The 27512-nt window shown below is 45.5% G+C and overlaps 1 protein-coding gene across 1 annotated transcript in view; it reads left to right on the top strand.

Moving 5' to 3' along the window:
* The window catches only part of Ryr2 (ryanodine receptor 2), a 427229-nt gene that overhangs the window by 212191 nt on the left and 187526 nt on the right, over positions 1–27512 (top strand). Inside the window, exons 17-23 of the mRNA XM_069990607.1 lie at positions 3820–3915; positions 15494–15612; positions 16143–16276; positions 18251–18492; positions 22256–22448; positions 24421–24637; positions 26453–26557. Coding sequence (XP_069846708.1) covers positions 3820–3915; positions 15494–15612; positions 16143–16276; positions 18251–18492; positions 22256–22448; positions 24421–24637; positions 26453–26557 — 1106 coding nt within the window. The remainder of the gene's footprint in view (positions 1–3819; positions 3916–15493; positions 15613–16142; positions 16277–18250; positions 18493–22255; positions 22449–24420; positions 24638–26452; positions 26558–27512) is intronic.

Genomic DNA, 27512 nt, shown 5'->3' with positions numbered 1-27512 from the left:
ACTCCTCCTCTGTAGGTCTCTCTCCTTTTTTTAAAAATTTTATTTTTGAGTTAGCATATGTTACTAATACAAGGGGGTTTCATAGTGACCATTCCAGAAGAGTGTACTCCATTCTGAGCAGGTTTTCCCTCTCCACTGTACCCGTTTATCTCCGTCCCCAGCCCCCACTTTCACCAGGGTGTGGAGGGTTTGTATAAATGCTGTCATGCATGGATAAAAGCTTTGGTAATAATCATCACTGAGGAAGATGTCAGATTGTGTGTTCCGGACCGGAGGTTAAATCAATGAAATTTACAGAGCCAGATCAACTTCTGCTCTGTGCGATACGTAAAACTTTAAATGTGCATATCCTTGCATTTTCTGAACTTCTACTTTAAGAAAGGTGTTCTTTAAAACCACTGGTGCCAAGATGGAAAGAATCTCCATTGTAAAATTGGTTACAAAGACCCTCAATCAATCTCCCTGTCAACAGGAGATTGGTTGTATCAGCTACAGGAGACTCAAATAGTATCAAACATGGAGTGGGCACTGAAAATTAAGATAATGCATTATTGCTTTATGTACTGGGGAAGTCATTAGAAACAAGCCAACCACACTGTAGCTCCTTAGTATTTCACTGTGGTATTAAGTGTGTGTGTGTGGGGGGGGGGAGAGGTAGATTCTGATCACATAAATTAAAAATGTGCAGGGTTAGCTATGTTCTTGTATATATATTGGCCATTTCTGAAAGAGTGAACAAAAAATGTTATATGACTATTTCTTGGGAAAAGGATTTGAACCTTTTCATTTATTATGTGCCCTTTTAAGTGTTTATTCTTAATCTGTTGGGATTCATTCCTTTTATAACATGCTTATAAAAATGTACTTAACATGGACTGATGCTTAGAGAAATGGTGATGAGAGGAAAAAGCTTCACATTAAACTTCAGTTAAGTGGAGCAAAATAGAATTATTTGATAATTGTATGCACACATGAAGGTGCTCTCCTCTGAATACAAGGCAGTTTAAATGGGACAGATGTTTCAGACAGATAGAATTAGGAGAAACTTTATCTTTTAAAACAAGATTCTTTGATTTCTCCTTGTTTTTGTATTGCTCTTATAATGATCATTGGTTTTTAAGCAGAAAAAAAGCGAATAAAGCCCCTTTTTGCTGATGCATAAAAGAAGTCAGAACTATCTGTTTGTTGCAGGCAGTTTGCATTGAATTTGGTGTCATCACATAACCACATACACCTGTGTTTATACTTCGGTTTGGAGGCCAGGTCCTAGCTCTGCAGGTGTAACTGGAGTTCTAAAATGTATATTTACCTTAGCTTTCCTTGTGATGCCAAAAACTGGCATTTCCTCCACTACCAAAAACTTGGTTCAAACATCAGCTCCAAAACCTCCTCTCTTGTTCTTCCACACATGTAGAGCTACTCTCTCCCGAGGTTACACGTGAAATATGCCCCCTTTTCTTTTCTTTTTTCCTTGGGAATGCCTATTATTGAATGGAGAGAAAAAGGTGCAGGGAGAACTGGTAATCTGTAACTATTTGGCACCTGACGTGGTATCACTTGATACGTGCGTTAAGTGGAGAATAACAGCAGTAGATTTATGAGCTGCCATCTCGAGGCCCTCCGTACGTTGTCAGCACGACTCCTAATTTCAGAAGCATTGCTGTCCCATTCTTCATACATCATGTCTGATGCTCCTGCTATTCATCTGTGGGACACTTGTAAACCGGAGTAATTTTCTAAAGATGTCTGAGAAGTGGCTCTTGGGCTAAACCTCTATGAATCACTCATTTTTCTGCAGCTTCAGAATAGGAAACGAGCATGAGAGGCCACTATTTTTTAGGTCTGGCAGACCTGACCCGTGTCAGATGACTTGAGCAGTATTCAGAGGTGTGTGGTATTTGGGAAGGGAGTGGATCCCGAGGATTCTCACATGACGAATGCCTTCTACATTTGCTGGCATTGCTAGGAGGCGGGGGAAAGTACTAGGTAAGGTCTAGCTAGAAGAGCGGGGTTACTGTGAGTATCCCTGGGATGGTACCCACCCCCATACCATAGCTTCCTAGCCACCATGAGGTGAGCAGCTCTCTTCCACCACGCCCTTCCACCATGATGTGTCTGCCTCACAGGCTTCAAATCAATGGAGCCAGCCAACCGCAGATGCAAAGCTCAGAAAACATGAGCCAAAGTCAAGCTTTCCTCTTCTAAGTTATTTACTCAGAGATTTTGTCACAGTGACAAAATTTGCACATCCCGATGATTCCCAGAGTCTCAGGGAGGCAGATTTCCTCAACCCCCGAAGACGCCAGGAAGGTAATCAAGAGACAAAGAAGGAGGTGCTGAGTCTTCTGCCCCTTGTGTCAGGCCTTGCTCTGGTATTTGTGTGTACGGGAAAGCCTTTCCTGCCCTGTTTTCCTGCAAGTTCTGGAAAGGTGTTGTGCTACTCTCCGTGCATGAGTGTCCTCAGCCGGAGCCGCCCCACTGTGGCTGTCAGGCCCATGTTTGCTCACTTGGCAAAGGAGGGACGGGGACCTCCAAAGTCGGGAATCCCTGAAGCCACAGGCTTTCCTAGGAGTTGCCTGAGACTGAGTTCGTCAGTCTGCTTCCTGGCATTCCCAGATTGTAAACAGTGATGTCTCACTTGAGAGAACTCGCTCTCCCTTTAAATATCACATTATTCAAAAAAAATCTCACCGACACTGAGCGCCTTCACACTGCCTTTGAATGATTTTATGGTATTGGAGTGGAAGTTACATTAAGAAATTTCCAGACATGCTTCAAAAGAAATGAACCAGCTGAATTGTTGTTGTTAGTCATGGGGCTTGAACTCAGGGCCTGGGCACTGTCCTTAAGCTTTTTCACTCAAAGGTAACACTCTACCACTTTGAGCTACAGCTCCACTTCTGGTTTTCTGCTGTTTAATTAGAGATAAGAGTCTCCCACACCTCCCTGCCTGGGCTGGCTTTGAACTGTGAGCCTCGGATCTCAGCCTCCTGAATAGCTAGGATGACAGGCATGAGCCACTGTTGTCTGGCCCAACTGAAGTTTTCAATTGAAAAGTGAAAGTTTTAAAATGGGGGTCTATAAAGTAGGTTGAAGAAGAATTTCCTATAAAGAAGATTTTTTTTATTGGTCAAAAAATTGTAGAAAATGTGAGCTCAAAGTTATTAGAATGAATTTCTTTAAGTCATCTGAGTGTTTACTATGTATTGTGATTCTCCCACTAGAAAGATTTTATAGACACATACATATACATATATATGTGTGTATGTCTGTGTATATCTCCTTTTTAGTCATTAACACTTATATCCTTCCCTCTACATAACATTCAGCTATTTCTCCTGTTAGAGCTATAAGTACTAGTTCTAGCTTCATGAATTTTGGGTGCATTTTCAAGAAAACCAATGTGTTGTTAAGTTCTTCAGTATAGAGGTATGAAAAATGGACTCTAGAGAGAGGAAATAATTTAGTCTCATGGCCAATTGAAGTTAGTGTGCTTTGGAACCTAAGCAAAGAACTTCCCATGACACTGGCTTTTGCATCCCCCCCACCCCCCCTTTATTGTCACCTCCCACAGTGACATGTTACTGTCTGATGGTTTTTTTCTCATAAGCAGTGGGGGTTTTCAGCCCTCATTAGTACATAGCAGGTCACTTTGATGGTTTTGTGCATGCATGTGCACGTCTTCTCTCCATTTGCGTAGGATTTGGATTCACGAAAACATTTTGTTCTTGAGCCAGTATTTTAGCACTCCTATTAGCTTACCTTGATTTTTGAACTAGAGAAAAAAAAATCACCAAAATGTGACCTCTTCTTTTGCAGCTGCCCTCATTAGAGGAAATCGCAAAAACTGTGCTCAGTTTTCTGGTTCCCTGGACTGGCTCATCAGCAGACTGGAAAGACTAGAAGCTTCCTCAGGTAGGTGCTGTGGTTTTCCCCTTGGGTGAGTGAGATGTTATTCCTGTTTTCCTCTATCTCTTGCCCTTTAAGTTATGAAAACAAATTCTGATTTTCAGTGCAATAGTAGTGCTTTCCTTTTAATTATTTGGAGATTGTCTGCTTATTGACTCAATCATTACTCATGCCATGAGTTATTTCTGAGCAGCAATCTAACAATACCTTGTCCATTTACATGTTAATTAATTCAACTTAATTTAATTGTGAAATACTGAATTCTCCTTCTATTCTCAAATCACAGACTCCTGATGTACTCTGTAAACAAAAAGAGGAAATTGCAGTCCTCAGTTTTTTTCTTGGTGTTCAAAGGTTATTTGGATAATTGGGTGGGGGTAGGGCTGAGGGTTGGTTTCACAAATAATACAGTACAATATGTTATTTCAAAAGGGATTTCTTAAATGATAACCAACCGTCGGTATAATAGGAAAATAGAAGCAATCTGCCAGTTGTGTGCCTTTCTGTCATACTAGTTTTATTTTGGTGGGGGCGGACTTCTCAGTGATTGACAGGCTTTTCAGATGTGGGGGGCGGGAGTTCTCAGTGATAGGCTTTCCAGATGTGGGGGACAGGACTTCGCAGTGATTGACAGGCTTTTCAGATGTGGGGGGCAAGAGTTCTCAATGATAGGCTTTCCAGATTTATGTGTGTGGGGGTGGGACTTCTCAGTGATTGACAGACTTTCCAGATGTAGGGGGCAGGAGTTCTCAGTGATAGGCTTTCTAGATATTTGTCAGAAGCGGGACTTCTCAGTGATTGACAGGCTTTCCAGATGCTCCCAGCTGTTGATCTTACTGAGCAGGGGGGTTGGAAGTGGGGTGAGGAGGGGGAAGCCCACTCACCAGGCCCTCCATGGAGTTCCGTGTGAAAACCTGTGAATAGCTAAGTGAGGAGAGATGGAAGAGACACAGAGGATTAGGGTCACATGGGGTCAAGTCTGCTGATCACTGATACCATGATTTTTCAGCTTCCTTCCTTTCCCTAATTTTCATCTTGCTTCTGTCACTTGCCACTATGAGCAAGCTATACAAAGTGCGGGCGCTAGTGGCTCATGTCTGTAATCTTAGCTAATTAGGAGTCTGAGATCCTAGGGTTGTGGAGAGACTGGACTGAAGCCAGTCTGGGTAGTCTAACATCGATGGCCAGACAGCCGTGCAGGGACCTTGCTGCAGGCGCCGAGGGCAGATGTCCCAAGTCTGCTGTGAGGGGCAGGTGCTGTTTGGTGCATGTTAGGTTTTTTAAAAAAAGAGGTAGCCGAGTAAGAACCACACCATGCACATGGTATTCAGGTAAGGGGTAGGTTTATTCCGGCTAGCACCAGGCCATCTTGGCCCTCCACGTGGCTGGGAAAAGGACTGAGAAAGAGGGCATCTGGCCCTGGGCTAGGCCTTATCTAGGGTAGGGGCCGGGGTGGGGTGAGGTGGAGGGGGGAATGTGTGGCCACATCCAGTCCGGATGTGACCTCCTCCAGGTGTGCCAGTTGCCTAGGTAACGCAGGTACTGGGCAGAGACTTTGCTGGAAGGAGGGTGGAGTCTGCTCACCATCCAGAAGCGGAACCTACAGTGCGCTGTATGAATATTAATCATTTAATTCTCACAGCAGCCCCGAGGGGAGTATGCCAGTGTTGTACACAGTTTGCAGGTGGAAGAGAGACTCAGAACCAGGACAGAGCCAGCATTGGGGCCGGCATCTAAACCATCTAAACCATCACACTATGCTGTCTCTTTACAGGTTCCTCTGTGTGTGTGTGTGTGTGTGTGTGTGTGTGTGTGTGTGTGTGTGTGTGTGTGTGTGTGTGTGTGTGTGTGTGTGTGTGTGTGTGTGTGTGTGTGTGTGTGTGTGTGTGTGTGTGTGTGTGTGTGTGTGTGTGTTACTGAGGTTTGAACTCAGCATCTCAAACAGGCTCTCCTTCCACTGACCCATGATGCCAGTGTGGTTTATGCTAGTTATTTTGGAGACTGAGTCTTGCTTCCTGTCCCAGTGTGTGCCTGAGTTCTGAGCTGCATGTTGTAGGCTTCTCATTGTAGTTAGGGTGGCAGGCATGCGGTCCTGCACCCAGCTTTCTACTAAGAAGTGATCTGGAGAGACCTTGGACCCCTTTCTGTCCACGCTGGCCTTGAACTGCGATCCTCCCAATCCGAGCTTGCCATGGCTCTGGGGTTACAGCCGGGAGCCAGCAGTGCATGGCTTCTTTAAAGGTGCTCACTGAGGGTGTGACTATTAATGGGGTTAAAGTATGTGTTGTTAGGTGGTTTGGGATTCAGTTTTCTTGTTCTTTTTTAAGGGAACAGTAGAACTTCTGAGCCGAGTTGTCATGGCCTTCTGAGCTTTCATTTCCTTGACTATCTTCATGTGCGCTTAAAAGGCTCCATAAATTCACACCGTAAACACCACTGGTGAGAAACGATCAGCGGCCACAGTGTTAGGAAATAGGAGAAACATGACGATGTTAAGCAATCATTTACAGGGAAAGTGACGGTGAGATCTACAGGGACTCCCATGAGACAGACATCGAAGGGACTTTTAAAGCATTGCATCACAAATTAAGAGAGGAGAGACATTTATGGGGTATCAAATATCCTGACATACCTACACAAGTTAGAATAGCGTGTCCACGTGAGTTTATATGTCCTTCATCTCAAATATTCGTTTGTTTTGTGATGAGAGCACTTGAAACTCACTCTCAGAGATCACGTAGCTGTACTGGCTTGCCCAAGGAGCACGGGAGCTGGGTGCTAGGCGCTGGGTGGTGCTGAGACTAGGGGTGCTGACTGAGTCCCTCCATTGCCACGGAGGTCAGGGAAAATCCGTAGCAAAGAAGTGCAGGATCTGGTAGAAGGTGAGGTTGCATGGCTTGAACAGGAAAGAGGAGGAATTGTGCAGAGGCCCACCTGCGTCTGCTACCTCTGATGGTATGATTCAGCATGTCCATGTGTGGGTACATGTGTGTGTACATGCATGTGTTTCTGTGTCTTTGAGAGATGACCTGTGTCCCAAGTGTATAAAGCTGTATTCCAGTATCTGATCACTGTGTGAAAAGCAACCACTCTCCACTTCTTGTGGGTGGGTGCGGGGAGATGATTTCTTTATCGTCTCAGGCTAAGAGCATAAATGTGCCTCTAAGCCAGAGTGAATTGCAAAGGCAAAACAAGGGATCTGGCGGAGAGCAGGGAGACTGGATGAGCTGCATTTTGTCTGCTCCCCCAGCATTTTGCCTGACTAGCCCTCTTTGTCTGAGAAGCCTGCTGTGCTTCTTCCCTCCGCTTCCTGGGCCTGGGTGAGATCCCCTCTCTTACTAGCCATCCTGGTGCAGAGGCCCCCTGGGGTGAGGTGGGAGGAATCTTTGGGGAGGTGCAGATGCTAACGTTTGCGTACAGTGTGACTCCTAGCACAGGAAATGATCACATCTTTTAATACTCCCAGAGTTCTCACTACTATCTCTCAAACAGTTTTCAAACTTGCCATTCTTTTTTCAAAGACAAGCACAGTTAATAATCTGTCCTAGTAATAGTCTGGCCAGCAGTGGTCTGTTTCAGAATCTTGTGTTCTGGGATGCCCTCCTCCTCCTCCTCCTCCTCCTCCTCCTCCTCCTCCTCCTCCTCCTCCTCCTCCTCCTCCTCCTCCTCCTCCTCCTCCTCCTCCTCCTCCTCCTCCTCCTCCTCCTCCTCCTCCTCCTCCTCCTCCTCCTCCTCCTCCTCCTCCTCCTCCTCCTCCTCCTCCTCCTCCTCCTCCTCCTCCTCCTCCTCCTCCTCCTCCTCCTCCTCCTCCTCCTCCTCCTCCTCCTCCTCCTCCTCCTCCTCCTCCTCCTCCTCCTCCTCCTCCTCCTCCTCCTCCTCCTCCTCCTCCTCCTCCTCCTCCTCCTCCTCCTCCTCCTCCTCCTCCTCCTCCTCCTCCTCCTCCTCCATCATTAGCTACGTGTGAGCTGATGGTTAGAAAGAGGAAGCTTCGTTGCGCTGTTCTCTGACATCTGCTAGGCCTGAGAGAGACATCATGTGTAACAGATTGCAGGGACTGAGTGTTCACATATCACTTATGGCAGGGAGAAAGAGGCCGTTCACCAGGGAGAGCCTTGGAGAAGTGCAGGTTAGTTCCAGAATCAAAGTTTTGGATTTTCCTAAAAAGGCTATCATGCTATTCCCAGGTGATCGTACACCTGCACTGGAGGAGAAACTAAATGACAATGGAAACTGTGTGAAGGAAATCATTTGTGACAGCTGCTGAGTACAGTAGCTATCAGGCCCTGGGAGCCTCTACTGTAATCTTCTACAACATATTCCAAGGATGAATGGTTTTTGCATAATGATCCTGGGTTATCAAGTTACGTAAATTAGTCAAAGCTAGTGGCTGATGCCTGTCATCCTAGCTACACAGGAGGCTGGGATCTGAAGATCAAGATTCCAAGCCAGCCCGGGCAGAAAGTCTGTGAGACTCTTATCTCCAATTAACCACCAAGAATCCAGAAGTGGAGGTGTGGCTCATGTAGTCGAGCACCAGCCTTGAGTGAAAAAGCCAAGGGAGAGCATGAGGCCTTTAGTTCAAGCCCCAGTACCTGCGCGCACGCACACACACACACACACACACACACACACACTCAGAAGTTATTTCTTGTAAGCTAATAGATTATCTACTGAAGGTTGGGAAACAGCAGTTAAAAAAATCCTTTTGAAATATCTACTTAGAAGCTACTGATTGAGGAGCCCATATACTGGCTTCTGTTCTCCACCAAGCATTATGTTATAACTGGGCAAAAAATAAAAGAGAACAAGTGACAGCCTGGATTTTGAGGGATCCCTATGTTTTGTTGTATTTTACCAGCAATAAGGAAACAATAAGAAAACTCTAAATGAAATGGAACGTTTTTTCTTTAATAGAAAGAACAGGTACTGGAAGCGCCCGAGTTATCTAAGATCTTGATCCCTATGACAGCGCTTCTCTCCAAGCCCTGGGATTAGCAGGAGAGCAAATGACTTTTCTAGAAAATAGTTCTGGAGATGAAAGATATTCCCACCCTTTTCAGGTTGAGAAGAAAAGTCTCGGCTTCATGGGGCTGAAGAGGGTTTTTATTCATTTCCCGTGATCGTTCCTTCAGTCTGTTTCTCCTTTTTGGCTGTGGGCGCTGGGGTATAAAGGGAAGTAGATGCAGCCGGGCCTGGGCTGGCAGAGGTCACAGTCTGATGGCTGGTGTGAATGCCTCGTGCTGGAACAGGCCAGGGCATCAGAGACCCTTTGGCTGCAGTGATGGACTTCATGTTTGTGAATAGTCATGCAGTTTTTTCCCATCTGTTTTCTTTTTAAAATGTTTTTCAAAGTCTAAAACACTTGCAGCATGTGAGTGAATCATGAAAACCCCAAACCATGAGGTTCATCGCGATGCCGGAAATCTCACAGCACTGATGCTTCTCATTCTGAGTACTCTGAGTTCTGTGAGCTGTTGAGGTGTCACCATTTATACAAACAAGTATCAATGCAGCGTGGAATTTCACTTGTCACTTGTATGATGAACTGTCTTTTTGTGTGTGCGTGTGTGTGTGTGATGTTCCTGGTACTTGTGATGGTACTGGGGCTTGAATTCAGTCTTAGGCGTTGTCCCTTAACTCTGTCACTCAAGGCTAGTGCTCTCCTACTTGAGCCACAGCTCTACTTCTTCCAGCTTTTTGGTTGTTCATTGGAGATAAGATTCTCATAGACTTTCCTACCCAGCCTGTCTTTGAACACAACCCACAGATCTCAGCCTCCTGAGTAGCGAGGATTACAGGTGTGAGCACCAGTGCCTCTTTTAGTTTATTTTATCTTCCATTTAAAGTGAGGACTTATAACACTAAACACAAATCATCTGAAACCTTACTAAATTGACACTGAGCATTATAATTGCATCCCTCGTGGAATGAGTTCTGTTTCCAATTTACCCAGGAGGCTTTTGACTCATACTCATCTTCCACTAAAGTATCTTTTTTCTTATCTTGCATGTATATATATATATATATATATATATATATATATATATATCCATGATATTCTATTATTCTGTATATGAAGTAAGAATGTAATACATATTCCTTTGTTTTTTGTGGCACTGAGGTTTGAACTCGGGATTCTGAGCTTGCTTGGCTTGGCTGGTGCTCTACTTCTTGAGCCACATCCTTGCTCTTGCTTTTTGATGGTTATTTTGGAGATGGTGGATATTGAACCTTACTCATGCCCTGGAGTGGTTGGGATTATAGGAGTTTGTCACCACTCCCCACAAACTTGCATTTTTTATTAATATTTCTCTCCCTTCCTTGATTTTACCAGACTGTGTTCTATTTTAATTTTAACCCCTGTCACTTTTTTCTCTTCGCGGCTTTCTGTGACTCAAGATTTAATGAGTTTATTTTCTTCCTTAGCTTAAAAACCAGTATAAAAAATTCCAAGCATGTGCAATTATGTTTCCAATTTGGCTTGGCACTACACTTCTTATGATTGCTATTTTAAGTCTTTATGTAATCAAATATTAATGTTATATATTTTTTCTATCTGCATTTGAGTGAGATGTACAAACTGTATGTAGAATAACTTGGATTTTGGGGGGGAAGGGTGAGCCCCTGTTTACAGAAAGGCAACCAAGGGGCTGGGAAGGTGGCTCAGTGGTAGAGCACTTGCCTTGCATGCCTGAGGCCCTGGGTTCAATTCCTCAGCACCACATAAGCAAAAAGAAAAAAGCCAGAAGTGGCGCTGTGGCTCAAGTGGTAGAGCGCTAGCCTTGAGCTGAAGAGCTGAGGGACAGCGCCCAGGCCCAGAGTTCAGGCCCCACAACCGGACCAAAAAAAAAAACAAAAACAAAAACAGAAAGGCAACCAAGTTCACATGGCAGTTGATCTTGTATGGAAACCAAACTCATTCCCTGACTTCAAATTGATGCCCATTTTAAACAAACAAGCGCATCTTCTTGCTTGGTGGTACTTTAGATGGCAGCCCGGCAGACCTGATTCATTCTTCACCGCCTGTGATTTCACCTGAGTGGGCACAGACTGTTTCGAAGGAAGAGAAGAGTAGGCCTCTATCTCATCGGCTCCAAGCAGAAGTTTCTGCCGGTTCTTCCCGGTGCCCAACTGACCACTGTGCCCACTTGGGGTCCTTCCTGCCTGTCTGTGCACAGGCAATTTCATGTAGGTAGTAGAATAGCACAGGCAGTGTGCGGGCTTGGGGTAGCGATGTCTGCGTCAGATCTATTCACGAGGCCACGTTTTACACACCGCTGGGATTCTTCCTCTAATCCCTTCACCACTGCTAGTTCAGTGAAACAGAACAGAAAACGTCCCCAGACCCCCTTTGACCTGGACCTTTGAACTTTGGAACTAGCCTGGCAGTGTCCTGTGCTAACTCAAACCGTGGCTTGCTTCCTTTGTATGACTTTTTCCCCCTCTAATAATGCGGTACCCAGGAGGAGGCGCCCCTTTCCTCCTGGGGTGTTTCACGGCATTCTTTCACACTGACCAAACCCTCCGTCTATGTGGCTGGGCTGCCACCATGTTTGAGACTCTGCTCTCCTGTGGTCTCTGGTGTCCGGTCCCTTGCAGTTCTACCTTCCTGCCCTTCTTGCTTCGTGCTTCTCTCCCCAAGGTCTCCTACGTTAATGAACATACTGATTTTTTTTTTTTTTTTTTTTGGTCAGTCGTGGGGCTTGGACTCTGGGCCTGGGCGCTGACCCTGAGCTCTTTCAGCTCAAGGCTAGTGCTCTACCACTTGAGCCACAGCGCCACTTCCAGTTTTCTGAGTGGTTTGTTGGAGATAAGAGTCTCACAGACTTTCTTGCCTGGGCTGGCTGTGAACTGTGATCCTCAGATCTCAGCCTCCTGAGTAGCTAGGACGACAGGCGTGAGCCACCAGCGCCTGGCACGTGTATTGCATTTTGTTGTGCTGACTTATCTTGAATATCCCTAGCTTCCCACGGGCCTGCCTCCCTGTCCATTGCTCATCGCAGAACCTCTGGCTGCTGGGATGCTCTTCTTGGTAGGATGCTTTTCCCTCCACCCCACCTTCACATCCCTTTGTTGCTGGTATTATTGTCATTATTATTTTTGCAACCATAATGTCCCAGCAGGTGCTGGCACAGTATGACTGCGATCCTGACCCCCTCCTTTGTGCCCTGCCTGCCATGTTCTCTGCCCAGCGACCTCCAGGCCCACAGAGACTGCGTTACAGAGGTGGACGGTGGAGCCCAGTGTGGTTAGGCGACTTGTTGAGAACCTCTGGCCCCCATCTGCGTGCAGGACCACCCCGCATGAGAGAACACAGGAAGAAGCAGCCTCTTCTCATGTCCACACCCAGGCTGACTAGGCAGTGTTCAGGAACTAGGCTGGCTGTGTTCAGGAATATTCTCCTCTCATTGTTTTGGAGACCTTTGGCCTGCGGTCCCCGCTTTCTTAGTCATTTCCCAGCTTTTCCCTCCTAGCCTTGCCACTCAGCATGGCGCTTTGCTCACATGTGTTCTCAGCCCATTTTCTTACTTGTGCGTCCTTCAGGGAGCTCTAGGGGTACTTAAAAGGCCCAGCCCCAGAAATTGCAAAGAATTTAGGCTTCCAAGTGTGCCACAGGGTGGCCAAACCTGTGGCTGCAATGACTTAATTCCAGAGGCTGTGTGCGGTGATCCTGCCTGGGAGCCTCTGGCTGTGGGGTTTCTCTGACTGGTCCCAGTGTTGCCTTTCTGAGGGGCCCACAGTGGATGGAGCCTTCCCGTGGCTTGGATCAAGGCTAGTGAGAATTATGTACTCAGTAGAGAAAAGCCAGGCATATATATGTATGCTATATATGCTCATCTGCTGTCAGGAAAGCAGGCTTGTTGACAAGCCTGTCTGAATTGAGTACCATTGGATATTAGATATGTTTTTTATGAAAGTTATACATGCTCATTTAGTAGATTTTGTGAAATAGTCAACAAGAAGTATACTTTATTCAGCAATAACTGTGATTTTTATATATCAGCTTCAAGGCTTTTATGAGACATATACTTAAGAAATAGCATAGCTTACATGACTGCAGTCATAATCTATATCCAATTTTGTATCTGCTCCTGTAATTTACACTATAATATAACTCCATGATATTAAAATTTTCCCTAAAGTTATTTATGATGACTTGTGGAAGGTAATTGTTTTATTTTACTAGTTTTTGTGTCTTTTTTTGGACAATTATTAGAATATTCTTAATTCTTCCATTTCAGTAATACTCTTATAAAAATCTTCCCAGCTTTTATACTTTCATTTTTTCTGAGTCTCAGAAAACTGTATTCGCTTTTGTCAGTTCTGGGTTTACTCAATATATTTATTACTAGTAGTCAAATCACCTTTAGTTCAAGTATTGCATTATAATCCCTAGTAAGTATCATTTAATTTCCCATTTCTTACTCGAGTTCAAGGCAAATCACAGTATAATTTAAGTGCACACACAATTTAATACAGCTATTCTTTGTTTATTTTGAAAATTAAACAATGAGTCTTTCAGTATTTTCCATAGGATTATTTTTTCTTAACCTCAAACAGCAAATTTGCAACTGAATGTGACAGTCAAAAATAAAATTTCTCTGGCATATTGTCAGGCTCCAAGAGAGAAGTAAAAACAGTTTAAAAAAAATGAAGTAAGTGATCTTTTGTTGGATCTGACCAGGAAGAATTAATTTAAAAAACTTTAATAGGAAGCACTAAATTCTGGAAGCCTTCTGTCAGACTATGCTAAATATGAGAAAAACAGGAAATCTTGTATGCCCACTGCACATTTTGTGATATATGCCGTTCATTTCCAGAATCTAGTCCTGCAACTTTTCTGATGTATTTGGTTTTGTACTTGTTCTGGATCTGCAAGGGTGTTTGTATTTGTTTGTTTGTTTTGTCAGGACAGTCCATTGCTCTGGGCCTTTTATTTGTTGGTCTTCTATTCTTAATGGTAAATCCATAGAAGGGCCTGGTTAACTTTTTTTGTAGAAGGTGAATATCTGGGTCGGTTTGAGATGTTGAAATAAAATAACATAAGTCAAGTGGGTTGTGGCCAACAACAATTCAGTGCTCACACTTCCAGGTGGTGTAAAGTGCAAGGTGAGGGCCACAGTAGGTCTGGTGTGTGGTGAGGATCCTCTTTCTTCTAGAAACCTCATCCATGCTGGATGCAAGGGACAAAGGCGCCCCCTAGGGACCTCCTTTGGGCAGGCAGTAGTAAGTCCATTCATAGATTTTAATCAAACTCAAGACTTAAACACCACCTGACCCACCAACCGCTTTCCCCGATTCCATTTATTCTTTATGTTAGTTCACAATGAGAGCACTTTATCTCACCTTGATAGACGTGAAGTGCAGACCCACCCCTTTCCCTGATTGCATTTTCTCTTTATGTTAGCTCACAGTGAGTGAGATCATTTTATTTCACCTTGATAGAAGTTCTGTAACTTACTTGTTGCCTTTTTATATTGTTATTGTTGGCTCTCATTGAGTTTTGTCATGGACTTGTCGAAAACCAGCCGCTGGGTTTGAATAACACCAAACTGAATTTCAAGATTTTGGGGGGTTACTTTTGAAACTGAATATGTGTGTTCCCATTTCAACAGCTAATGTCGTAAGTGGAGAAATTAAATTCACAGGCATCACATGGGTAGCGGACTAGGACTTGGGTCTGGTGTAATTGGTGACAGCGATGAAAAATGACGTCCGAATTGTCCCTTCATGAAATGAACTCTGTCCCGTCCAGGAAAGCAAGCTCTGCATGCCGGGACTATAGAAGGGTCTCCCCAGTTTGGTTTGATTGCAGAGAGAGACCACGTCTATCCCCATGTTAGGACTTGTGGCTAACGGGGCTGATGGTGCGTAGAGCTGGCAGGGAGGAAGCTTGCTGTGCAGAAAGGGCAGGGACATTCCTTTGGCCTTTTACGTTCACGTGAAACAATCTGCTAATGAGATGTATTTTCTCTCCTCTTTTTAAATGCCAAGACAAGGAAAGGTATATTATTATATCTTTTTGTGATGGCTGTAGTTTATTTTGCATTTTATACATGTCTTGTGTTTGGCAAATAAAAGGTCCATTTTCTACAGTGACTGTACATCTGAGGCAGAAGAGAATGATCTCCCTGGATTGAGATGCATTATTATGGTTTTTTAAAAATACTTTTATGCCAAGAAGCTTCATAAGCGGCCCTCAGCTCCCGTGCCCTGGCACACTGGGAGAGTGCACCTCACAAGACTGTACTCACGCCTCCCTCCTGGACTCCCAGAAAGCATGGAAGTGAATGCCCTTCTCAAAGCCATGTCTAGATGCTGCTTCTAGCCAGGCTGGGTTACCACCTCCTCAGCCAAAGGGTATCTTGGTATTTCCCTTTGCCCACCTCCTCTGGGACTTTATCATGCTTGGACATCGGCCTTGTCTCGCAAGCCTCCTCAACCCCCCACCCCTACCCCATCACTCCTCATCAGAGGTTGAGTACAAGATAATCAGATACGTTGGACAGAGTGCACAGAGTTTGCTGAGTGAAGAAGGAAGACCGGTCAGCCATCTCTCTCCCTCTCTTTGTTTTACCCGCAGGCATTCTTGAAGTGCTACATTGTGTGCTCGTGGAAAGCCCTGAAGCACTAAATATAATTAAAGAAGGACACATCAAATCCATCATCTCACTTTTAGATAAGCACGGAAGAAACCACAAAGTGAGTAGACCATTTTATTTCCACGAGCGCGTCCTGGAGTCACTTAAAGTGTAACAGCCACGCGCTGTATACTTGAAAGAGCTAGAAGAAAAGATTGGTATCAATTAATGCTCAGCTCGCGCCACACACACACACACACACACACACACACACACACACACACACACACACACACACACTGTACCATACACACACACACACACACACACACACACACACACACACCACTGTACCTGTGCTTACAGTTTGTAAATGTTTCTATGTAGCAGTTAAAATCTCCGCCAAAAATCTGTCTTTAAAAGAAGAAAACTTATCAAAGACGCGTTGAGTTTTTCACGGGCGTGTTTCATCTTCGTTATGGTGGAGAAGTCCTGTGTGGGGTCCCCAGCCCCCTTGTGGGGCAGGTCTGCTCTCGCTGCTGATCTGGGTGAAGGATAGCAGGGACTCCTGTTCGCTGGCCGGAGGGGATGCGGTGGCTCTGTGGGAAGGCCTGTGGGTGCCAGGATCTGAAAGGTGGCTTCTCATTCCAGGTCCTGGATGTCCTGTGCTCGCTCTGCGTGTGCCATGGGGTCGCTGTGCGATCAAACCAGCACCTCATCTGTGACAATCTCCTGCCAGGAAGAGACCTGTTGTTGCAGACCCGTCTGGTGAATCATGTCAGCAGGTAGCCACATCGGTGCCGGGCCAGAGCTAGGGAACAGCTAATGTTCTCTCGGTTTAGCTCTGCCGCTAGGAGAGCAGCTGGTCAGTGGTTTTATAGAATTCTATTTCCCCAGGAAATAATAGATGTACTTTTTAAAGAATTAAGCTGATAGGTTCATAATAACAATAGACGAACCAAGCAAGCTATCACTTTATCACAAATGGGTGTGAGAACTTTGGTTCCTGTGTGAATGGAGAAGTTGCAGCTTCTATACTAACAGACTGACATTCCTAGCTGTAGGTAATTAGGTTTTTTGCCTTCTTAGAAATAGCTGAAGATGTGTCCTTCAGCATCTTTCAAGATCTGCGCTACGTATGGTTTACAAATTCAGTTTCTAAGCCAGGTGCTGGTGCCTCACACCTATAATCCTAGCTACTCTGGAGGCTAAGATCTGAGGATTGTGGTTTGAAGCCAGCCCAGGCAAGGAAGTCTGTGAGACTCTTATCTCCAATTACAGAACAAGCCAGAAGTGGAGCTGTGACTCAAGTGGTAGAATGCTTTAGCCTTGAGTTAAAGAAGCTCAGGGACAGTGCTCAGGCCCTGAGTTCAAGCCCCTGGACTGGCGCACGCAAATACACACACACACACACACACACACACACACACACACACACACACACACACACACACACACACACACACACACACACACACACACACACACACACACACACACACACACACACACACACACACACACACACACACACACACACACACACACACACACACACACACACACACACACACACACAAAATATAATAGGTTAGGTTACACAAATAGCTCATAGAATGATATCTCCAGTCCTTTTACTACCTTTAGGGCATTTAACATTCATTGAGGAGAGCTAGGATGCCAGGGGTTTCACACCTGTCTTAAACAAAAATGAGCAGCTAGGTGTATCTGTCCACAGTATGTTTTTAAACGTGACTGACTTTCCACTTTGTTCCTGGCTTGGTAGCAGACCTGCAGTTAATGAGTAATGTCCCCTGCCTTCTCCTTTAAGCCTGGGATTCCCACAGGGTATCAATCCCTCCTGAAGATGAATGAAATGCAACTTGCTAAAAATTCTTCTGCTCACCACAAAATATAGACAATAACATCCCTCACTAGCTGCTTGGGTTCTACCACAGGCAATATGGCCTGCTTCAGCTCACGCCCCATGTGACACAAAGCTCTCTGATAAACTGGGTGCTGGTAGCTCATGCCTGTAATCCCAGCTACTCAGGAGGCTGAGATCTGAGGATCCCAGTTTGAAGTCAGCCCAGGCAGGAAAGTCTGTGAGACTCTTATCTCCAACTAACCACCAAAACACCGGAAGTGGAGCTGTGGCTCAAAGTGTTAGAGCTCTAGAAAAGAAGGTCAGGGACAGTGCCCAGGTCCTTAGTTCAAGCTCCATGACTGGCACCCCCCCCCAAAAAAAAAGTGTCTCATTTTGTGCTTTCATTTGATTAAAGAGAGAAAGTATCATTAATTGAAGAGTGGCTAAGAAAAAAAAATAACATTAGATTCTTGTATGGCATTTCCAAGTTCACCCCAAAGCAAGGAGCCATTGTTGAAGTTGATACGGGACACAGGCTGCACTGTGTCCCACCTGAGCGATTGTCACAATGGTTCTATAACACTTAAAGCAATGTGGGTTTGGGCTGGGAATGTGGCTTAGTGGTAGAGTGCTTGCCTAGCATGCATGAAGCCCTGGGTTCGATTCCCTGGTACCACATACACAGAAAAGGCCAGAAGTGGCGCTGTGGCTCAAGGGCTAGCCTTGAGCATAGAGAGACTCAGGGACAGTGCCCAGGCCCTGAGTTCAAGCCCCAGGACTGGCAAAAAAAAAAATTAAAAAAAAATAAAGGAATGTGGGTTTGGGACTCACGTTCAGTGGCAGGTGTTCTGGTTTGGCCTTTCCTCACACGCTCTTCCTGTCTCCTTGAAAGCATGAGGCCCAATATCTTCCTGGGCGTCAGCGAAGGATCCGCTCAGTATAAGAAATGGTACTATGAGCTCATGGTGGACCACACGGAGCCCTTCGTGACGGCTGAAGCCACCCACCTGCGGGTGGGCTGGGCTTCCACCGAGGGCTACTCCCCCTACCCCGGAGGGGGCGAGGAGTGGGGCGGCAACGGAGTCGGCGATGACCTCTTCTCCTACGGGTTCGATGGCCTTCAGCTCTGGGCAGGTAGGCGCGGTCTCTGTTGCTCTCGTGTTTCAGGAGGGACATGGTGGGGCCTCTCTGAAAGTTGTTGGCATGGCTTCTTTGGGGATTGTTTGTTATCCAGAAATCAAAAGCAGCATTTTAGTAGGGCAGAAGGAAAAGGTGTCCGCACCATTGCATGTCTCCAAAGGGGTAGATTGCTTTCTGAGCAATGTATGTGTGTGTGTGTGTATGTATGTCCAACTTGCTCTAATTGGCATGTGCAAAGATCTAGCTTCTACTGCAAGCAAAGTACAAACACGAACCCTGGACAGTAACAGGGAGAAGTTAGCTACTCCAGCCTTCTGCAAGAGAAGGGAAAGACTAGAATCACCAACTTACAAAGCTCCAGGTAGAGTCTACTCATAATGAAATAGCACTTTGCTTAGAAAAATAAGGAAATGTATAATTCATGCCACCAGCTTCTGCCTCTCGGGCTCTGTGGTTGAAGGTGTACGAAACATGAATACCGTGAGGTAGTACAAATAGGACTCTTTGCTCTGATTCATAGAGTTACAGTTTGGACGACTGAGAAGCTTGGCTCTTGCGTTGGTTGGAGCTGTTTAGCTATTATGATAGTGCATAGAGCTACATTTCAAATTTAATCTTGGGATGGCCCTGCCTATCTTGGGACTGGAAGACATAGTAGGTTTCTCTCCCTTCCTTCTCTCCTCTTGAGCTTAAGGCCACGACTTGCTAGGCAGGAACTCTATACTTGAGCCACGCGTCCAGCCCTTTTTTGCCTTGGTGATTCTTTTAGGCAGCCCCTCTTCCCCCACTCCCACCCCCCTGTGGGGGCTGGTCCCAGCTGCTGCTTGTCACCAAGGTTGACGGGCATGTGCCACTGTGCCCAGCCACTGTGCTTCCCCAGTAGCTGGCATTACACAGGCTCATTCTCCAGCCATGGGTTGAGATGGTGTCTCGTGAACTTCGATACCCGGGCTGTTCTTGAACCATGATCTCATGACCTTTGCCTCCCAGATGGCCAGAACTACATGCCTGAACCACCAGGCCTGGCCTCCCCATTCTGTTTCTTCTTAATGGTTGATACAGGGTTTAGAGTTCCTAGTGTAAGCGATTTCTAGGAGACAGCAGATGTTTTATCCGTGAACATTTAGACACTGGAGAGAGTGGACATAGTTCTTAGAATCAGGGCCTGGCTCATAATCCTGAGCAAAGTACTTGAGACCCCATCTCTACTAGTGAAAACCTAAGCATGGTAGTCTATGCCTGTAATCCTACTACACGGGAAGCATAAATAGGAGGATTGCTGTTCCAGCAATTGTGAGCATGAATGCCCCAAACATAAAGAGCTAGAGATGTGGCTCAAGTGGCAGAATGCTTGCTTAACAAACAGAGCACTCTGAAGTCATACCCAGTATAGCAAATACTATCATAGCTGTCAAAATACATCTTCATCTGTTCTCTCACATTTAAACTCTGTGTACACTTGTGATTTGGGCCTCCCTGATGTTTAAAAGGGAACAAATGTTTGCAAAGTCTCTATGCTTTTAGAGATTTTAAATGTGGAAGAAGCAAAGGGAGGGATATCCTAGGGGCACAGGAAAGATGGACAGATGATGTCTTGTCCAAGATCTACACATCTCCTTTCTGTCCCTGTCCAGCAGATAGAACACAAAATGACCCCTGAGAGGTCACACCATGGCTTTACATAAATGCACTGTCCTGATGCTGTCATTGGCTTCAACACTGGGAGTGCTGTCCATCCATGACCTTCGTGTATGACCTCACCAGTGGCCTTCTCCGTCCTTCCTGTTTGTTCTAGGCATTGCAAAGCAGCGTTTTATGGACAGTGTTAGCAGTAGTTAGGATTGGCATTAATCATATCCCTGACCAAAGTGTTGGGGACAGTAAATCCTTATTTTCCATAGAGTAGCTAAAATAATAACATTTTCATTAACTATTCATCTTGGAACAAAGAGACCTTCTTCTACATGCTACATGGTTGTTGTTTTTTTAAGCTACCTCTTTTTTTTTTTTTTTTTTTTTTTTGTCAGTAATGGGGCCTGAAGTCTGGGCCTGGGCACTGTTCCTCAGCTCTTCAGCTCAAAGCGAGCACTCTACCACTTGAGCCACAGCGCCACTTCTGGTTTTCTATTGGTTTATTAGAGATATGAGTCTCATGGACTTTCCTGCCCGGGCTGGCTTTGAACCGTGATCCTCACATCTCAGCCTTCTGAATAGCTAGGATTACAGGTGTGAGCCACCAGCACCTGGCTACTACCTCTTTTTTTCAAGCTCAAGCTACCTCTATATTTTTAAAGCACTGTATTACTTGCAAGTTTGAACATCAGTAAAATTAAAACATGTCCTTTTTTGTCCCCCCAAGTAGATAGCATTTATCACTAGTGTTTCAAATAAATTGCCTATAGAACCCTTGACATGCTAGGTGTAAAAAGAGGTGCTGTGGAGGTGCGAAGTGTACAATGTGAGATCTGTTTTTGTCTTGGTTTGAATTGAGGGGTATGTCTGGGCTTGTCCACATGTGTATTTGGGGGGGACACCTGCCCTTCCCTTCTTCCCAGGCTGTTGTGAGAAGCAGATGCCCCTGGTGTTGGCATTCATTGGCAAATGACTTCTGATAGAGTCAGGAATGGGTTCAGATCCTTGGCTGGCCAGGGCACGAAATGACACTAATCAAATATCACTTTCATGCATCTCGTCCTATCCTGCTCTATTACAAGGCCAACTGTGATCTCACATAAAATAAATTCAATTATGAAACAAAAGCAAATTGACATATGATTGTCTCAGAACAAACAGTACACTGTGAGAACAAATGACATAGGATTTTGCTCTCATTATCTTCACTTTTATGTTGAATGGACAGAGCAGGGAGGACTTAGTATTGGAGAGAGGATCTGGCATGAAGTGCTCACTGTGCCAAAGACTGTGTTACTTGTAAACCATGATTCAATCATGGTACTAATTCTAGAAAGTATTTGGTGCTCTAGTTATTAGAAATCAAGGCATGGAAGTTCAAGTTCATCCCTGTAGTCCCAGCTACTCAGTAGTTGGTGATTGGCAGATTATGGTTCAAGGGAATCCTGGATAAAAGTACATGAGACCCCATCTCAACCAGTAAAAACCTAGGCATGGTGGTCTATGCCTGTAATCCTACTACATAGGAAGCATAAATAGGAGGGTTGCTGTTCCAGCAATTGTGAGCATAAATGCCAAAACTACAAAGAGCTAGAGATGTGGCTCAAGTGGTAGAATGCTTGCTTAACAAATAGAGCACTCTGAAGTAATACCCAGTATAGCAAACACTATCATAACCATCAACATAAAAAGATCAAGGTTCAAAGAAGATAACTACTGGCCAGTGGTTGTGCACGTTGGCAAGGTAGCTATTGGAAGTCAGATCTCTTCCTGGAAATTGTCCGCTCACAACCTCATAATAATGGGCAGGATAATTTCTATGATCAGACATCATCCTCTTACACACAGAAATATCTACCTAGTAGAAGGTCCATTTCCAAAGAAGCAGCACAGTTCTCCAAATCAAAGCCACTTATTATCATCATCATGATGATGATCATCATCATGATGATCATCATCGTTATTTTGATCATGAGTTTAGCTCACAAGTAACATTAGTTTCCATTCATTCCAAACTTGGTTGACTGGGTCGGCTGTGTGCTCTGGTCGGTCGGGGCTGTCAGCTCGGTGCTGGCAACCCTTGCCGTGGCTGCAGAGTGAGCTCCCTGTGTCTCCCTGGTGATAGGTTGCGTGGCCCGGACAGTCAGCTCCCCCAACCAGCACCTGCTGAGGACTGATGATGTCATCAGCTGCTGTTTGGATCTGAGCGCCCCCAGCATCTCCTTCCGCATCAATGGACAACCCGTTCAAGGGATGTTTGAGAATTTCAACATCGACGGCCTCTTCTTTCCCGTGGTCAGCTTCTCTGCAGGCATCAAGTGAGTGTGCCCCTGGTCCAGGGTCTGGTTCTACTCGTATTTGCACAGAGGACCATGCCTGGCTTCACATTGCTTCTCTCGCCTCTGTTCCTCCCTCCTGGGAGGTGTTGCTTCTTCTCAGGAAGAAGAGGGAAGGTTCACCTGGGAGGTCCTCTCCCGAGGGCACCCGTGCCTGGCTTGCCTGTCCATCCCAGGGTCTAGCTGGGATTGTGTATCCTGAAATAGTCCAGGACATTGTCTTAAGTTCCATAAGGGGACATGGACAGTACTGTGAAGAAACCACCTGTTTGCTCCTGTGAGTTTTGGTTGGTTCCTTTTGTCCCATTCCAGCCCTCATGACCTCACTGGGCAGAAATGGATGTGCCTTCTGGGGACGAGGTTTACCTATGGCTCGCCTTGAATTTCCCTGCCTGCCCCCAACTGACCTGCTGGGTCTCTGTGGCTTTCTCTTTTTCCATGCTTCCCCTCTGGCCTTCCCTCTCCCCACAGAGGCAGGGGTAGTGAAAATGATTGAATGTGTGATGGTCAGTCACAATATGGAACCACCCTGCCCTCTGTTGTATTTTTGTGTCTGCCTTAGTGTGACTCCCTGCTGACTGTGTCCTCATTTTGCTTGTTAAAAATAGTCACAAGAGATCTGAGGATCGTGGTTCAAAGCCAGCCCAGGCAAGAAAGTCTGTGAGACTCTTATCTTCAATTAACCACCAGAAAACAGGAAGTGGCGCTGTGGCTCAAGTGGTAGAGTGCTTGCCTTGAGCTGAAGAGTGCAGGGACAGCACCCAGGCCCAAAGTTCAAGACCCATGACCGACCAAAAAAAAAAAAGTCACAAGGGCTGGGAGTGTGGCTTAATGTTAGAGCACTTGCCTTGCATGCCTGAAGCCCTGGGTTCGGTTCCTCAATACCTCATAAGCAGAAAAGGCCAGAATTGGTGCTGTGGTAGAGTGGTAGCCTTGACATGAGGAGCTCAGGGAAGCGCCCAGGCCTGAGTTCAAGCCCCAGGACTGGCAAAAAAAAAAAAAAAGTCACATCTCCTCCTGACATGATCCCTCATTACAAAAGTAAGTGCTGAGTGATCATGAAATATCGTGTAGAAATTACCTTTTCTAGTATATTTATGCAAATTGTGCTTCTTTCTATAGGTTTCTGAGTAATTTTATTTCTCCTTTTTGTTCTTTGTTCTTTGCTTTTTAAAATTTTATTCCCTTCCACTTTCATTTATTCCAATCTTTCCTTTCTTTTCTTGTTTTTTTTTTGGGGGGTGGGGTGGGGGAGGAGGTCTGTAGGTTTCAATTTAGAAGCTTTCAAATTAGGAAAGGGATTGATAAGGAAAAGGAAAAAGAATTGAATTTGTTTTCTTGTGAGCCGGTTGCCCCCAAGAAATCACGATCACTTAACTGTTTCAAAAGTATGTCTTATTCAGTGGCAATCAGACGACATTATTGGTGCTGAAAGGAGGGTCATGTTCCAGGTATTTCTGGAAGTTGATCGTAGTTGAAAATGAGGAGCAAAAATAAAGAAGGCCGCTTGAGTTCCTCAGCACAAGCCTGCTTTCAGGACGCGTGAACTTGGACACTGGAAAATAGGTGTTTTTTTTCTTCTTTATACCTAGACCTGCCCTGTGGTTTTGAAGCATACAGATGCTGAGGTCATATCTTCCTTTGTCTGGGGATGTTGAGCGAGCAGTTCTGTGAGCTCGCTTACATGGATATGACGTGTGGGCTTTAAGGGGCTTCTCCTAGCTCTAACTTGGTCTTCACTGGTTCATGTCTTTTCTCTTCTATCAGTACAACACCCTCCTGTTTTACCTTTTATGTGATTCTAAGCTGGTGATGTTATTATACTGAGGGAAACAACCTGGCTTCTGATAAAGCACGATTTTTTGTACCGATGATTTTCTGTTTTGTTAACTAGGAAACTTTGGCCTGCACCAAAGATGCACTTGGCCCTGAAATGCGTTGTTTTCCTTTTCAGGGTGCGTTTTCTGCTAGGAGGGCGACATGGAGAATTTAAATTCCTCCCTCCACCCGGGTACGCGCCTTGTTATGAAGCTGTTCTTCCAAAAGAAAAATTGAAAGTGGAGCACAGCAGAGAATACAAGCAAGAAAGGACGTACACGCGAGACCTGCTGGGCCCCACCGTCTCCCTCACCCAGGCCGCCTTTACCCCTGTTCCTGTGGACACCAGTCAGGTACTGGAGCAGCTGCCACAGCCCTGGCTTGCACTGTAGCTCTCCTGACTTCAGTGGCTTCCAAGGGGGAACTGCAGGCTGGGGGCGGGGCCTCAGGAATGTCACTCATGTGTCAGATTTAAGCAAGTGACATGTGATGATGTTCCTTGATCCTCCCTCCCTCCCTCCCTCCCTCCCTCCTTCCTTTCCCTTCCCTCCCTCCCTCCCTCATCTCCCTCCCTCCCTCCTTCCTTCCTTCCTTCTCTCTCTCTCTCTTTTTCTTTGGCCAGTCCTGGGGCTTGAACTCAAGGCATGGGTGCTGTTCCTGAATTTCTTTTGCTCAAGGCTAGCGCTTGAGCCACAGGGCCACTTCCAGCCTTTTCTGAGTAGTTTATTGGAGATCAGAGTCTCACAGACTTTCCTGCCTAGGCTGGCTTTGAACTGTGATCCTCAGATCTCATTGTCCTGAGTAGCTAGGATGACAGATGTGAACCACTGGCACCAGAATATTTCCTCTTAAGAGTTGCTTCAACTCAGTAAGTTAATCAAGATGAAGTTTTGCAAACACTATTCTGGGATGTCTTTAAAGTTTTATTTAAAAAGTTAATATTTAGTCTGACTTTTTTAAAGTGAGTAATAACAGCAACAAATAGAGTTTAGTTGCACAATTTTCCAAGGGACTTTAAGGTGTAATAGTGTTGTTGGGATAACAGCATGCTGATGTAATGTGCACTGATTTTAAAGTGTGCATTTTTATGCACCGTAGGCCTGGGGTTTTCATGCTGTCTCCCATATAGATGAAGCTGTTGTGTTGAGGACGCTGCACTGACTTGGTCTTGGCTAGAGACTGGGTCCCAGGGCCAGCGTGCCCCAGATCAAATGCCCACTCTGGACACTGGGGAAGGCCAGCCGTCTGACTGCGGGAATGCCGAGAGCATGCGTGCTTCACTGGGAGACACAGCCGTTCACACACACATACTTCCCAGGCATGGGAGCCATTGTGGTGCTTTCCTGTCTACTTGCATAGACAGGCAGGAGGGTTTCTCAAGATGGCACCGTCCCCACCCTTCCTTGTGAAGCCATTCTGTGTTCTTTACAAAGAGGGTCATTGAACTTTCTCTGTGGGAATGGGGAGAGGTCTTTTCCTTTGAGGTGTGTCTTTGGGAACCCAGAAGAGTTCAGGGGAAACACAAACCACAGCCAGACTGCTGCAGGCTCTATGAGCCAGGGAATTTGAACCTGGCACTGACTTCACCTTGATCCCTGCTGCTGGCTGGCTGGCTGGCGGAAGAGTACGCATGCATTCACTTTTCACATTCTGTTGCCTTCTTTAGACGTCTCTTGTATCCCAGTCATCTTTCAGGTGTCTCGCCAGCCCGACACTTTTTTGTTCGCTGATTTCCTTGGAAACTTAAATTGTCATGCATAAAAAAAAGTAGAGAATTAATACCATGAGGTAAGTCAGGTGTTGGCGGTGTACATGTGTGATCCTAGCTACTCAGGAGGCCAGGGCCTGGAGGATGGTGATTTGAAGCCAGGCCAGGCAGAAAAGTTCACAATACTTCATCTCCAATTGACCAGCAAAAAGTTGGGCCGGAGATGTGGCTCAAGTGATAGAGTGACAGCCATGTCTAAGCAAGCTAAGAGAGCACAAGGCCTTGAGTTCAAGCCCCAATACTGCCCACCCCACAAAGAATATCACCAGAGATAACATCTTTAGAACTTAGTTATCTTACTATGTCAACAGCTTTAGACCAGTTTGTGGCAAGGAAGAACTTGTTCTGTGTCTTACTACATTTGTTCCTGATGTGTGGTTTTTCTTCTTTTAAATTTTAGATCGTTTTACCTCCTCACCTCGAAAGGATCAGAGAAAAGCTGGCAGAGAATATCCACGAGCTCTGGGTTATGAATAAAATTGAACTTGGCTGGCAGTATGGTCCGGTACATGATTTTAGAATTTATTTTCAGTTCCTGTTAATAATACATCTTCTTGAAAACATATTCTCCCCTCCCCCGACTCCATCTTGCAATGGGGTGATAGGAATCAATCAGATTGATTTCTTTTGGTGCATATTAGGTTTTCTGCATGGAGGGAGGGTGGAGGTTGATATTACCTGCAGGCTCTCTGCAGGCGGCTAAGTCTCCTGGACAATGGGAAAGTGGCCCATCTTTGGGCTGAAAGTTGTGCTTTAAAAGCAGAGTTCACAGAGACTGGGTTTTACAAACACAGTCACACTGCAAGTGGAAAGTGGAGTGGGAGAGGTAGGTCCTCTCCTTGGCATGTGCCTTTCGGCCTGGTTGTGCCCCGCGGCAGGAGCCGGGGCAGGATGCACTGTTAGTTCACCAGTGGAGGATGGGCTGGGAAAAATGACAGCATGTCTTTCCAAATGCTTATCACTTATAATTTGTCTCTACGCCTTAGATGTAGCAAACGGACAAAACAAACAATTTCCCGTGCCATCCCAATGCATGAGAAACCTGTTTTTTTGTTTTAGCAGGAGCTTGGTAATACTTTTGATTTTACAGTGTTATTATTCTAAATGCTCCTAGACCTGCAATGCCTCCTACTCTTAGACTGAGTATAGGAATGAGTGTGTTCCTATCTGCACACATAGATCACCACATTTTGCTCTGAGTCAAGAGCATTTGTTTCCAGTGCTAGTTCTAATATCCTAGAGTACTCAAAACTGCTTTGCAGTACGTGTGCATACATGTGTGCGTGTGTGTATGTACATGGGCCTATGTGTGCATGTGCAGGCTTGGTAATCATTTATGGTTGTGTGTGCCTGTGTGTGTGTGCAGGCAGGAGTGTTCACACAACGAAGTTACAAGTTGACTAACCATGGAGGAGCAGTGCCCGCTAAGTGGAGGACCCAGAAGGTGTAAAAGCAGAGGT

This window comes from Dipodomys merriami, unplaced genomic scaffold, assembly GCF_024711535.1.
Source record: "Dipodomys merriami isolate MVZ:Mamm:240054 unplaced genomic scaffold, mDipMer1.0.p SCAF_4, whole genome shotgun sequence".
Lineage (NCBI taxonomy): Eukaryota > Metazoa > Chordata > Mammalia > Rodentia > Heteromyidae > Dipodomys > Dipodomys merriami.
Note: the sequence above shows the minus strand (reverse complement) of the source record. Positions and strands in the feature narration are given on the sequence as shown.